The 14,092-nt window shown below is 44.6% G+C and overlaps 1 protein-coding gene across 5 annotated transcripts in view; it reads right to left on the bottom strand.

Moving 5' to 3' along the window:
- ADARB1 (adenosine deaminase RNA specific B1) overlaps positions 1 to 14,092 on the bottom strand; it is a 128,214-nt gene that overhangs the window by 37,091 nt on the left and 77,031 nt on the right. For 3 of the 5 annotated variants that reach the window (XM_088474122.1, XM_088474123.1, XM_088474121.1), the window contains one exon: positions 9,839 to 9,865. The exons of 1 other annotated variant lie outside the window; for it this stretch is intronic. In XM_088474122.1, the coding sequence (XP_088330248.1) occupies positions 9,839 to 9,848 (10 nt within the window). In that variant the 5' untranslated portion in view covers positions 9,849 to 9,865. Of the gene's footprint in view, positions 1 to 9,838; positions 9,866 to 12,520; positions 12,631 to 14,092 lie in introns of all 5 variants that reach the window. One more of the 5 variants, XM_088474124.1, reaches the window with a different exon arrangement.

Genomic DNA, 14,092 nt, shown 5'->3' on the forward strand with positions numbered 1-14,092 from the left:
GGTACACAAATCGTTTAGTGTGTAACCAAGCTTTAGAGCTGATCTGTGAATAAAGCGAAACAGAATCACTGCGAGTTCAGTCTTCTAGTAACACGTTAGAGGCGCAGCTCAACCACAGCGACCTTGGTCTACGCTAGAGCTGATGTGCACGCTTGCCCCCTCGTTATTCATCTTCTGTCAACTCCAACAAAAGTAAATGGGCAAATTAATCTGAGCTAATGGGAGGTGACAGCAAATATGCGGTAGCAATTAAAAGTTTATTAAAGTAAGATCAATCATTGCGTGTATTTATTATATAGCACCCTTCAAGCACTGTGCCCGTAAAATTGACACCTGCCACAATGCCCAATACCTAGAAGTCCATATAAGGATACTGCAAATTAAACATTTTACAGCTAGAAGATTTAGTGGAGCGGTACAACCAATGTAAGAGTGATAAAGTTACACATAATGAAAACGTTGTTAGGAGCTTGAATTAAAGGACTAAAGGCTGCTGGACACCCCTTATTGTCCAAATTGAGTTTACAATTGATCATATAGTATGTTAGTGAGGCCAATCCTGGGATCAGGAGGCTCCCGGGATTCTGGCCCAAAAACACCAGGATTTGAATCCTGGGATTTCCGGGATCACGGGGCAATGTTAAATCAAATCGGAATCTATATGATTTACAAATCCCGACAGCGGAATCCCGGCAGTGAAGATTCCGACAGGTAACTATATTTTCTATATACTAACCTAACCTCCCCCCCTAACCCTCCCTCTTGGGGGTGCCTAACCCTCACCTCCGCCCCAAGTGCCTAACCCTAACTCCCCTCTAAGTGCCTAAACCTAACCTCCCCCGCAGCCTAACCATAAGTCTCCCGGTGGGGAGCCTAACCCTGACCACCTTTCCCCTAACCTCCCGGAGGGTGCCCGACCCCAAGTCCCCCCCAGAAGCCCTAACCTAACCCTCCCCCCTTCCTCCCGCGGCTGTCCGCGCCCGGCTTACCTTAGATCGGTAAGCCAGGCGTTGGGCTCCTGGCGTAGGTCAAAGACAGGAGACAAGATTTCGACGCCTGTCATTAGACACTTGCCGGGATAAGACAATCGGGAAGCAGGCGGTTGGGATTTTGACCGTCGGCTTCCCAATCAAATCAGCTGGGCAGCAAAATGTAGCCCGGTCTATTGGTCTCCGGTGGCGGGATACACAGTAGTGACGTCACGCCGTCACCTACAGCTGCCGTCATGTGTGCCAGCCATTCCTCCCCAGACCTTGACGGCGGGTTACCAGGCAACAGCTGATGCAGTCTGGACCGCCGGACACCAGGCACAGCTCTCCCCACACTCTGCATTTTGATTGAACACTGCTACTATTATGTAAACATGCTAGTTGCTTGCATATTATGATAATGCTCCTGGCCATTGCATCTATAGGTAGGATACAGGCTTCTAAATGAGACGGATCATGCTTTAGCAGACATGCCTGAGACGCACACCGTAGGGCGCCTGCGAGCAAGCAGAGTACAACGGGAGTTACACGGTCAGTGAGGTGTTTAAAGATACACACGTACAGAGCAGCGATTGTGATGAGAGCACAGTGTTGACTAAAGCAGGGTTACGGCAAATCGTCCAGTGTGTACTCACCACGGTGTGCTCCCATGCGTCGTTCAGATCTGCCTGTAGTACAGGGCAATCTGAAGATCCGGCGGCCGACACCATGCTTCTAGATACGGTGGGGGAACAATATCTCAGGCGGACGCACACCAGATCGTGCAGTGTGTACGGACCACCTGATAGATCACATAGTCTATTGTGTACCCAGAGTCACTACTCACATTAGCTTGGTCTAGGACTGCTCCTGTGTAGATATCAAAGGCTCTGTGGACTTGAGCTCAGACCCTACTACATGTGCAAAGGAGAGAAGAAAGGCTCAGCAGTCAGGACTGAGCATCCAAGACTGGTACAAAGCTGCTGATGAGGTATAGCAGAAGGCGTTCGCAAGATATGAATTATAGGTTAGAATGCATCTCTGTATGTAGTGTTTTTTTATTAGTTCTTCGGAGGGAAACCTACACAAAGAAGCAGTTGGAAAGCTAATCCATAGCTCTGATGACACCATATGAACTAACCAATGAACAGAATGACAAGGAGCAAGAACCAATGTAATCATGCCAGCTCGTCTCTATTGTTGTATATCTGATCTGTGTGGTATATAGGCTAGGGCACTGTGAACTGTAAGGGAGTCATTTTCCCTTACTAATGACTGCAGGCTTCAGGATTGATGGCTGAGTACTGGATCCAGAGCGCTAGCGTATGTATCGGTTTGTACCTTTGTATTTACTTGCTTTTCGCGCTAATTGTGTTAGATCTAAGAGTGTAACTTTCTTTTTTATTGAAATATAACGTTTTGTGTTTTGGAACCACAATTGGATTGGAAAGCAATTATTTCTTACTTGTAGCGCTACATAGCGACATTTTGGGTATATAAATTAAGAGGTATTCATACAAACATTCTCTGACCAAATATTACTGGAGAAAAACCTCCTATGTTTACATTTCTATATGCAGCTCTACATCTTTATACATACACATACTCATGCGTCATCGTCTCCTCTGCAAGTGGTCTGTTATAAGGTCCTCTAATGCTTTTGTTTTTCTTTCTGTTTTGTAAAAGAAAATTTAACCTGCCTACCAACTGGCTTAAAGCAATTCTGCTTCATCAGTCCAAAGTGGGCACTTTTAACAAGAGTATGTTGGAAAAACTATCTATGGTAACACTTCACATCGGAAGTCAGGTTTGTGAAGCGCAGAATGCAAAGAGATAACTGCATATACCCGAGCCACCGAGAATGAAGCAATTGCAGGAAGGTTGTGCTAGATACACTCTGCTAGATAGTTTTAGGACATAAAAATAAGGATTATTATTTGTAAAATATATGCTTTTGTGTGGCGAGGTGGGGTGGGGCGTACAAAAGCTCCCATCTAAACCACAATTCAATTGTTTGTGCAACCAGGCCCGAGGCCATACTTATCGCAGATCTCTGCTCGCACCCTCCTGAACACTAGTAGGGCTTAATGGTTGATTGCGAGCGCCGGGCGCGCCTTAACTGCAGCGTGCCCCGGCACTTAGCATGGGAGAAGCGGCTTACCATGGCTAATCCAATGCATAATCGTGTAAGAAATGGAGCAGCCACAGGACTCATTAGCTCCCAGGCGCTCAGCCCAAGAGCTAAATTCCCAACCAACAATTGAATCACCCCCTAAGAGTTTATCAGGTTCTTACATGAGGTTGGAGGAAGTTTAGCTTACTACTACTCAAAAGTACTTTAGGGCTGGATTCAGCAGTGCATGCAAGAGAATGCAGATTATAGGGAAGCTGTGTGAACGTAGGACCCATGCAAGTGTACAGAATGGTCCTGCTCAATTGCACGCAAGCCCTGACTGACAGGCAGAAGCATTCAAAGGGCGGTGTGGGGGCGGTCAGCGCTCCCGGAAACGGGGCGTGTCCAAGACCGTCGCGACCATCGGGCTTGTGACGAGACCCTTGTGGTAGGGTCTCGTTGCCGCAAGCCCCAGAGAGCTTTCAGCTCTAACAGAGCCGAAAGCTCTCCCACTGACATCACTTGTGATGTCAGTGGGGCCGGCCCCAGACGGTAGGCGTTCCCATGGGAGGCATATGGGAACGCCTCCGTCTGGGCAGCCACGCCCCAGGCCCGCCCACCAAAGGGGGCGTGCTGTCACTCAACATCGACAGCACGCCCCCTTTGGTACGAGACCCGGAGCGACGGTCTGCCCGTTGCTATCCGGGTCTCGCGCATGCGCGCGACAGAGCCACCTCCTTCGTGCGCATGCGCACTGGGCCACCATCGACCCGCTTGCGAGCACAAAAAGGTAAAAAGACTGCGGGATAATCCTCTGTGTTAAGCTCCAATGTGAAGAGATGGAACATCGCGGGTCCTGCGACTCCTATGTGGGTGAGCTAACCCGGCTGCAAGCTGGTTGCCCCGAGAGTCGACTCCACGCAGTCGTGTTCACTTGACCGCTGTTAGTAGGTCCGCACACAGGCTGTGTCCACTGGATACTCCGTGGGTAGAGAGCTTGCTACAGCAAGCTGGCCAGATAATATAAGTGCGACAAGTGGTGAATAAATCTCTGGGCTGAGAAACAGCTAAGGCTGAGCACCCGATCTCCTGTCTAAAGTGAATCACCGCCAATCATTTTTGGGCGCCCATGCTCTATCACGTATGTCACTCCCAAAGAAACAGGGTTTAGCCACATAAAGAGGCTAGCTAAATCTGTATGCAGTCCCGGTTAGGGTGCCCAAATCAGGACTTATCGCACATTTCTGCTCACAGTGTCAGGAGGGTAAGAACAGAAATGCCGGAGCTGGCAGCGCTCACGCCAGAACAGTGCAACAATTGAATTGATCCTAACGCTGGTTTGGGCGCCTAAACCCTTTTTCTAGACGTGTTTAGCCGCTTTGCTCAGCTAAACCCGGTGCAATAAGTTGCGTTAAATGCTAACGGGTGCCCAAATAGACAAAAATTTGAAATGCTCCATCAGGCGCCTATTCATATAACAATTTTTCAGTGAGGCCACAAGTAAGTTGGGTGTTGAGGTGGTTTTACAACAAGGTAAATTGCTTTGAGGGTCAGTCTGTTACTGGGAGCAGCCACATTCTCACCTTCCCCAGGTAACAGATTACATGAAAAGAGAAGTTAGATATTTATTCCTAATTTTTTGATTACAGTTTGCAATTCTATATATCCATCTACTTTATGCAATATGCATTGTGACCATGTCATATTAAACACCAGTTTATAGCAATCGATGGGGTTACAATTAGCTCGCACTTGCACTAGCTCAGAACTTGCTGGGGGTTTATTTTTTCCCGCAACCCCCTTAGAGCTGCATACAAAAATATGCAAGACTGGGGCAAGTTGAAGTGTCATTGCAACGGCAACTTGCCCACCCTCGCGGCTAACTGAATGATCACGATTTGTGTTCTTAATAAATACACATGGTTAATAGGCGTAGTTGTTCTAATGCAGATAACGGTTTGGTTTAGACCAGTGTTTCTCAATCAATTTACACCTGGGTACCCTATGGCAGCATATTTCTAATATTTGTACCTCCAACTTATGCAAAGCAATACAGTTAGAATGAATACAGATTGCTATTAGATAACATATATATATATATATATATATATATATATATACATACACACACACACACACACACACACACACACACACACACACGTTGAGTCTTCCATATACAAATGTTCCGAAATACAGAAATTTTTTTAGGCATGACGGAGAATGAAACCTTTGATTTTTGATGGTTCAATGTACACAAGCTTTGTCTAAGACACAAATTTTTAAAAATATTGCATACAATTACCTTCAGGCTCTGTGTATATGAAACATAAATGAATTTCATGTATGTACACAAAGTTTGCTTGAGACACAAAATTATTGAAAACATTGTATAAAATTAACTGCAGGCTGTGTGTATAAGGTGTATGTAATACATAAATGCATTCTGTGTGTATATTGGGGTCCCATTCCCAAGATATTTCATTATGATATGCAAATATTCCAAAATACGGAATATTCCGTTATCCAAAATAGCCCTGGTCCCAAGCAGTTTGGATATAGGAGACTCAACCTATAATATATATATATTTATTAGGGATGTGCAGGCTCGGATAGGTTGGAGTTTGCACGTTGAGTTCGGATTTTTCCCTCCAAAAAAACGGAACTCAGAAAGAGGCAAAACGTCATCTTGCATGGTCGAACATCATCATTCCTGGACTTTTGTCCAGGAATGATGATGTTCGTCCATGCAAGATACTAGGGAAGGAGTAAGACATTGAGTACCTTAGACGTTTTCTAGGAGGAACTCACTACAGGAGCTATAGGTCAGCCCTAAAACAATGAAGAAAAGGCTGTTGAACACATGGCTTAGGTAAATTTTAGTATCGGGGCTATTCAAGACAATGACAGAGGTATCTCCTGCTTTAGGTGATCAAGCACGGAATTCCACAATCACCACAAATGTCAATGGGCACTGTGGTCTGGAATAAACCAAGCTCCAAAAAGCCAAAGTTTTAAGAAGCTTCATCCTGATATCCAACTTCATTTTCAGATGTCTAGCCTATGAGGAAAGCATTGCTGCCCCCAAAATTCCCTCCTGTGGCTTTTTCCTATGCTTGCGAGTCCTGATGGCATGCGCAATAAGGAAAACAGAATAAAGAGCCATGGCGATCACTATCACTTTACTACAAACTCTTTGGTGAGCCCTTATTCTGGCATGAGTGTATCCAGTTACATTATTACAGTAATTTATGGGTTATAGCTGAGAACAGCAGCGATAACAGACGATACTTTACAGCAGGGGTACTCAACATGCAGCCCACCAGCTGCTGTGTGGTACTACATATTCCAGCATGCATTGCCAGTGTTTTAGCATGCACTAATAGTATAACTGTGGCAGGACATGCTTGGATGTGTAGTTCCACAGCAGCTACAGGGCAGCATATTGAGCACCCCCTGCTTTGCAGAACAAATGTGCAATGAGTCATAAATAGACCCCAAAAGGTGGCTGGTTTATAAATAACAGCTGTATTAGCACTACCCTGCTTATAGAACAAAGGCATTGCACAGCACAAATTAACCCGCTGCCTACACCTCACAAAAACAGGAATCCACACAAATATACATATAGTACAAATAGTTACAGATGGGTTGTATTCAATTAGAGGCAAGTCAGAATCTCCGAAAAAGTATCGCGGATGACGCCATTTTGGCAGGCGGAAAGTTTCCGCTGTGTTCAATTCCAAAGACTATTCGCGTATGTGAAAATTCAATGCATTGTAAGCAGCGGAAAAGTTTCGCCTATGAATAGCAAACTTCTGGAAACCACCCTGCACCCTTAAGACAGTCCCCCAAAGAAAAATTGTCAAAAAAAATTAATTCTTTAGAACACCCCGAAAAAGTACTTTCATTTTGAGAGAGAAAAAGTTCAAAGTTGGGGGACAAACTTAAAAACTAGCGAAAGAGACTTCTGGGGGGGGAGCCCAAGTATGGGGGTGAGGTGTTTTTATGATTGCAGGCGCTTGCGGCAGGTGGATTTTTTACATCATTTAAAACTTCACTTTAGCAACTTAAAAATATGCTAGCACCCATTTTCAAGTACCCCAAATTTGCTGGGAGTACTTATTTTCACAAAAAAATACTGCTTAATGCTATTTTTCACCACTTGTGTTAATGCGCTAATTGGCAACAACTGACACAACTTAAGTACCCCAAATACCTTCATTAGGGCTAATCAGGGGCATCTATAGTGATCCCCAATGTTAGTGCATCTTTTGGGGGATGTCAGGCTGAGTTCCAAATTTTTGACAAAACTTTTTGCCTTTTTCAGTTTAGCCGGGTGTCGATTTCACGTCCTTCCTGATTGAATACGGCGAACAGCGGGAGCGCGCCCGATACTTTTTCCGCATGCAAAACACGCAGTGTAGGCAAAAGGTCTGTCATGTGATAAAGTATCGTGGGTGCGAAACTAATAGTATACAGCCCAAAGTGTGATATTCGGTGCTGATTTGCCCTCATACAAAGCTCTTCACTTTGCATGAGGGGCTAATCAGTGCCAAATATCACACTTTGGCCCTGATTCAGAGCCGGACGCTCTGACCAGAGCGCTCGCTCTGAATCAGGGCCCACCTCCATTAATATGGAGCGTCCTCCTGGATGCTCGTATAGCTGTGGGTCACCACCCACAGCATATACGAGCGTGCAGAATGATGGTCGCGATGGTCTTGACCATCGCGACCATCGGAACTGCGAGTAAAAGCCTGCGGTTGGGTTTTTCAACCGCAAGGCCAGGAGTGATTTTGGCTCTATCAGAGCCAAAATCACTCCCAGTGACATCACTAGTGATGTCAGTGGGGCCGGCTTCAGACGGTAGGCGTTCCCTTGGGAACGCCTCCATCTGGCAGGCATGCCCCCGGCACGCCCACCAAAGGGGGCGTGCCGTCAGTCACCATCGACAGCACGCCCCCTTTGACGAGACACTCCGAGCGAAGGAAAGTCCTTCGTTCGCCGGGTCTCGCGCATGCGCACGACGGAGCTCCCTCCGTCGTGCGCATGCGCAGTGGGGACCATCGACCCACTTGCGAGCGGACAGCCGCTCGCGGGTGGGTCTGAATGACCCCCTTTATTCGGTAACTACTAACTTCCCCGCTTACAGTAGGTCACTTTCCTTGCAGGAAGAGCTGAAAAAGTTTGGCTCCTTCCATGTGGCATTGTCATTTCTGACAGGGGATTAAGCTCTGGAATTCAAAATTATTAACTTAAGTCCTTTTCCTTTCTGGAGGAATGTGAATTTAGTGGGAGTCTCACATACGGTCCTTCAGTGATAGCAACAGCTACTTCATCACTTCATAGGTCTCATGGTGGACTGCTGGCATTATAGCTTTATAAATTGCATTTTTGCATCTTTGCTGGGTATTTTTTTTTTTAACCAGCAAATTGAACACATGGACTTAGAGAGCCGTAAGATTAAAAAGGTGCTACAACTATATACAACTGCTAAGGCAGGAGTTCCTACTTCATTATCTCAGGGATTTTTCCAACAGTTTGATAAATGCAGATTTTATGCAGCCGAGCTCTGCAATTTCACAGTGGCTGATGAATTAAACAAAGACGGGATTTCTTAGTCAATATATGGGAAACATCTGTAATCGTTTTGTGAGATGTGCATACACCAAGCATCATATCTGCAAGAGAGAGAACTTGACTACTCCACTATAGACCGGACAGTCAGATGAACACGTAACTCCTACAGAGAGCAAGAGTCATTAATAATGTCGGAGCCTACACATCACACGCTCATGTAAATGTTGCAGGTGGAAGGGATAAACACAGGTATAGAACCTTTCATCCAAAAATCAGTTAAGGTTTCAAAATGTTATGAAAGAACTAGATAAATAACCATCTGTGCTCTTTAATGATTGTCAGTCTATTTATATATCGACGTCTTATTCACTATACAGAGAATATTTAATCAGTCACATCAGACCACAAGTACAGTATGCAGTACCCCTTATCTGGAAAACACCAAGTCCCAGTCATTAAGGATAATAGGTCCCAACTCTATACTTCCAGCCAGCAAAGGAGAAATTCATTTTAAGCACATACTTTAAGCCTCACGAAGAGCTATAAACAAGTAGAGCATTTAAACATTAAGAGCACCTTCTGGCCACTAAGAGAAACCGAGGAATGCACTTTGACGACAATCAGTACAATGAGGGGGGAGATGTATCAAGCCTTCTAAAAGGGTGATGTGACCTATAGCAACCAATCAGTTTTTATATAGCCTTTATCTAGTGCTTTCTATAGAATGAAACATACAAGATGATCGGTTGCTATGGGTAACTTCTCCACTCTTTAGAAGGCTCGATACATCTCCCCCCAATGTTCTCCAAAACCAGCAGAACGTCGGCAGTCTACAAGAACTACCACAGGTACAAGATAAGGGTCTAACGCATTTCCCCCACAGCACAAACCACCAGTAACTACACCTGCGCTGTCACGCCAATGAAATTCCAATTTAAAATAAAAAATAGATTTTAAAGTTTAAAGGTTCATTTAGCATGGGAGACAAACGTTCATCGTAAATGCATTTAGAGACAGATATACTGTCCACAGCCCACAAACGGGAGATCTCCCTATATGAAGGCATAGGAGGTGCAAAATTGGAAGCCGCAACAGTTCCATTGATACTTTGAGGCAGAACGGATACATTTGTTATTGACATTATTAAACAAGTAAAATATCAGTTGGTGCATACCTTCAGACATTGGTTTCGTGATTGTGCCTATGGGAGGGAAGAAAAGAAACCTGTAAGTGTTTGGCACATACAAAAGTAACACATAACATCATTCAGGGGACTCACAGTAGGATATAATACTACATATAAGCTTTATACATTTTATTACCAAGCTTATCTAGTTTGTTTTCAAGGCTGAAATTTCACGATACAGACAGTATTTTGTGCAGTGAAAGGAAAAAATATTTTGGCTGGAGAAGAAGCATTTGTTGAATAAAGCGTTAAATCCTTTTATCGATAGACCCATGTGCTGCTGTTAAACAGAGCACATCGGGCTGACGGGGTGCAGTCCCACAGCCGTTCTATATTTTATTGGCCACTATAGCAAAAGAGATTCATGAAAAATAATATTCCAATTGCCATGCAAGGAGGCAGTGTCAACAGCGCTATGATAGAAGTTAGCACTTTCTACGTTGGGGCCAGATTCAACTGAACACGAATCAAATAGCGTCGGGAAGGAGCTCCCGGAGCTATTCAATTCTGCGTGCTGTGAAATCAGAGAATGCCCGTTCTCCCACCCCTTGCGCCTTAAACAGGGTGTTTAGTCGTGAGAACGGGCATTCTCCGACTAAACTTCCCGGCGGGATGCTGTTTCCGCCGCGCTAAGGGCAAAAAAACCAGCATTGCATCTGTAGTTTTGTCGCATTCCTGCTCGTACCCCAGAAGGGATGCAAGAAGAAATCCTTAGTCGGGCTTAACAGCGCGCTGAATTGAATAGCTCCGGGAGTTCCTTACGTTGAATTGAATCGAGCCCTTTGTGTGTTAATACAGGGATCGACTAAACCAAATAAAGGTTGGGGGGGGGGGGTAATTTAAGAGTACAATTAGTGTAAAGTTAAATTTGAGGTTCAACAAGAGGGAACTGTACCAGCCTTAGTTCCCTGGGACACTTGTGGAAACAGCCATCGTGATCTACGAGTATACTTGTCCATTGGGGCTGGCACCAGGGAGCTGTTGGTAGTTACCATTTAACAGTGACCCTACAGATAGCCTACAATTCCTCTGTTATGTAGTAATATTCTACTTTGTAATCCTCCCCTACTTAACACAACTTATTAGGAGCCAATAAAATATATATATAAAAAGTTGCAGAAACAGCAATAAAAGAAAAATGGTAAGAAGGAGGCAAAGATGTAATGAAAACCACTTAAGGTTAATGTCAAACATTATAAAAGGAGTAAGCATAGTCAGCAAAGTGAAAGACTGGATTACCAGTAATTTGCCATTACGTTAAAATGCAGATGAGAATAATAGCAGCAGTGCTTCACATCATGCCTGGCTAAACCTTGCTGTAATGAATGCATTTTTCAAGACTCATTTTCCAATGAGGAATAAAATGGCTTCGTATTCAAGGCTACAGTTATCCAACAAAATGTGAATAATTCATTGTACGACTCTCTCAAAGATCTATGACCAGAGACTATTTCAGGGACAGACTGTAAATTTTATGGGCGCACAGGGTCAAGGGAATGAATAGCAAAAGAAATATAGTTTGATGAAGCCAAGACTTTATATATTTATATAAAGGAAGACAGATGAAATACAAGGCCGTCTGTAGATAAGGTTTGCTATAGATAAGCACTTTGACAAAAAAAACTTTTAAACTAGGCAAGCCATGTTTGGGAAACCATTTTATGTTACAAAAGTAGTCTCATGCCACCCGTTCTGCCGTCCGTTTAAATATCCAATGAGGAAGTGGGGAACTGGAGCGGTTGCCCATAGCAACCAATCAAATTCTAGCCATTATCTTCTGTAAGGTGCTAGATAAATGTTATGTAGAATCTGATTGGTTGCTATGGGCAACATCTCATCTTCTAAAAACCTGCACTTAAGTTAATATACCCCTTACAGTAATAGAAGGAAAGCACTGAGTGGGAGATGAATCTGGGAAGCACACAAACAGAACACCATGCTTATCTACTTTCCCAGGAATAGTGGGCACTATGAATGTCAAAAGAGCCCTCCTGACATTCTGGGAAGAGTTGACAACGCTCATGCATACTGTTCATTTGCAAAACTGACGAGGCCGTGAGGTAGCTGTGAATCTGGTTACTGTGGCTTCATGCCGCAAAATGACACAAATCAGTGGTGAGACAACGCGATACATGGCAACAGGAATCGGTATGATTTACTGCCGGACCCATGCCCGGTGTTTGGAATCCCGACAGCGGCATCCCGGCAGAGTAGGAAATCCCCATCGTCCTAAGGGAAGTATTGACTAACCTATTTCTACCCCCTAACTCTAACCCTCCCTTAGGGGTGCCTAACCCTAACCTCCCCCCAGTGCCTAAACCTAACCCCCCCTTCCCCACTGCCTAAACCTAACCTCCCTGGGGGGATGCCTAACCCTAAGTCGTCCCCCCCTGGGGTGCCTAATGCTAACCCCCCTCTTCCCCTAGCCTAAACCTAACCTCCCGGGGGGGTGCCAACCCCAAGTCCCCCCCGGGAACCCTAAACCTAACCCTCCCCCCTGCGGCTATCCGCGCTCGCGTCCCTTCGATCAGGATGCCGGGCGTCAGGCTCCCGGCATATGTCTAATGACAGGCATCGGCATATCGACGCCTGTCTTTAGACACTTGCCGGGATATGACAGCCGGGAAGCCAGCTGTCGGGATTAGATCCACCGTCTTCCCGACTGCATACCTGGCGACACGCCCACTGCATTTGCCCCTGGGATCTACGCGTCAGGGATCTCCCGGAGTGGAGTCCAACATATACGCAACCACTGTATGTATAACTCAAGACAGACTGAACTGGGGGTAAAAGAAAAAAAAAAAAAGACATTTTTATGGACTGCATTCCAAAGGGACAAATAAAACTAATAACCCATGGAAGTCACTCTCAGCAAATCTCAGGAGGACTACAGTTCAAGTACAGAAACACTTTCAGTGTATAATAATTCACGGCAAGCAGTACTATTCAGAAGGGCATCCATGAATAAATGTAGATGGTACAAGGCAGGGAAATACTATTTATAGAAAGGGTACCTAGGACTTCTACAGGAGTCAATGATGCTTGGTATATACAGAAGAATCATTTCAGCCTACTTATCAGAGCAAGTAAACAAATCCTGTCCTTGCCGCAGACATCATACAGGTGGGCCAATTCACCTAGCATTTTTGCGCCATATGGTGCTTGACGCAACCACGTACCGCGATTCCATACCTTTGCACTTTTTCCAGAATTTTGTGCCTTATGCATTGTAACCGCACACTAGATTAGTACTTTTGTCACACAGGAAAACACATTAAGACAAAGCAGTATACAGGCAGCAGAAGGGACGGACGAGACTATACTGTACATGAATGTATAATCTCGTCAGCTATAACATTCTGTTTGGCTTCACCAGTCTTGGTAATATCAATCTAGCCTCCTGCTGGTTTCTATGGGTGACAGCACATTTTTAGTTTATGTTATGGCTATTATAGCCTTTAGAAATATGAAGCAGACACTTGATAAATGGTTTTTGGCCAACTAACCTTTTCAGCTCCAAGTGTGTGTGTGCTCAGAGGGGACCAGGCCAATTTTCCTATCCTAGTCCTGGCTGCTCCAATAGTGCTGTCTCCATGAGAGTGTCTGTCTTTTGGTAGCATCGTTGGATGAATATATATTGGTTTACTTTTAGGTGTCATTTCTAGTGCTAGATTTCGATTTAGTATTTAAAGAGTGAAATAGCACTATGTTGACAGTGTATGTCGACATTCAAAACAGGTCGGCATAACATACTCAGGTTTTTACGCCTGTACAAAACTAGAGATATTTGACATACTGTAAGCTGGGTACACGCTAAGATTTTGCCCAACGATACCAACAAGACCAAATAAAACCAACCGACAGCGCGGTCAATTGAAAAGCTACGGGAACTCCTTCCTGGAGCTATTCAGCATCGCTTTAAATTGAATCACCCCCATAGTGTCTCCATATACACTGTCAGATAACTGCGCTTTCAGGCAGGAAAATGCTAACTAATTATAATAATGGGATGGACTGGACAGACAGTACAGGAAGAGCAGGTACAATATTTGTCATTATGGTATTGCTATTGTATTGTGTAGAAGCTTGACCACATGACGCACATCATTTGGTGTGGAACTACACATGCCGTCATGATCTACTACTGGAACACGTTGCTATGACATAACATTTGTTCGTTTGCTGACAAGCCAAGGAAAGTCTCGTCAGTTGATTTAAACACAAACGCCCCCCCACGCGAGA

This window comes from Taudactylus pleione, unplaced genomic scaffold (genome assembly GCF_031769625.1).
Source record: "Taudactylus pleione unplaced genomic scaffold, aTauple2 ptg000147l, whole genome shotgun sequence".
NCBI lineage: Eukaryota > Metazoa > Chordata > Amphibia > Anura > Myobatrachidae > Taudactylus > Taudactylus pleione.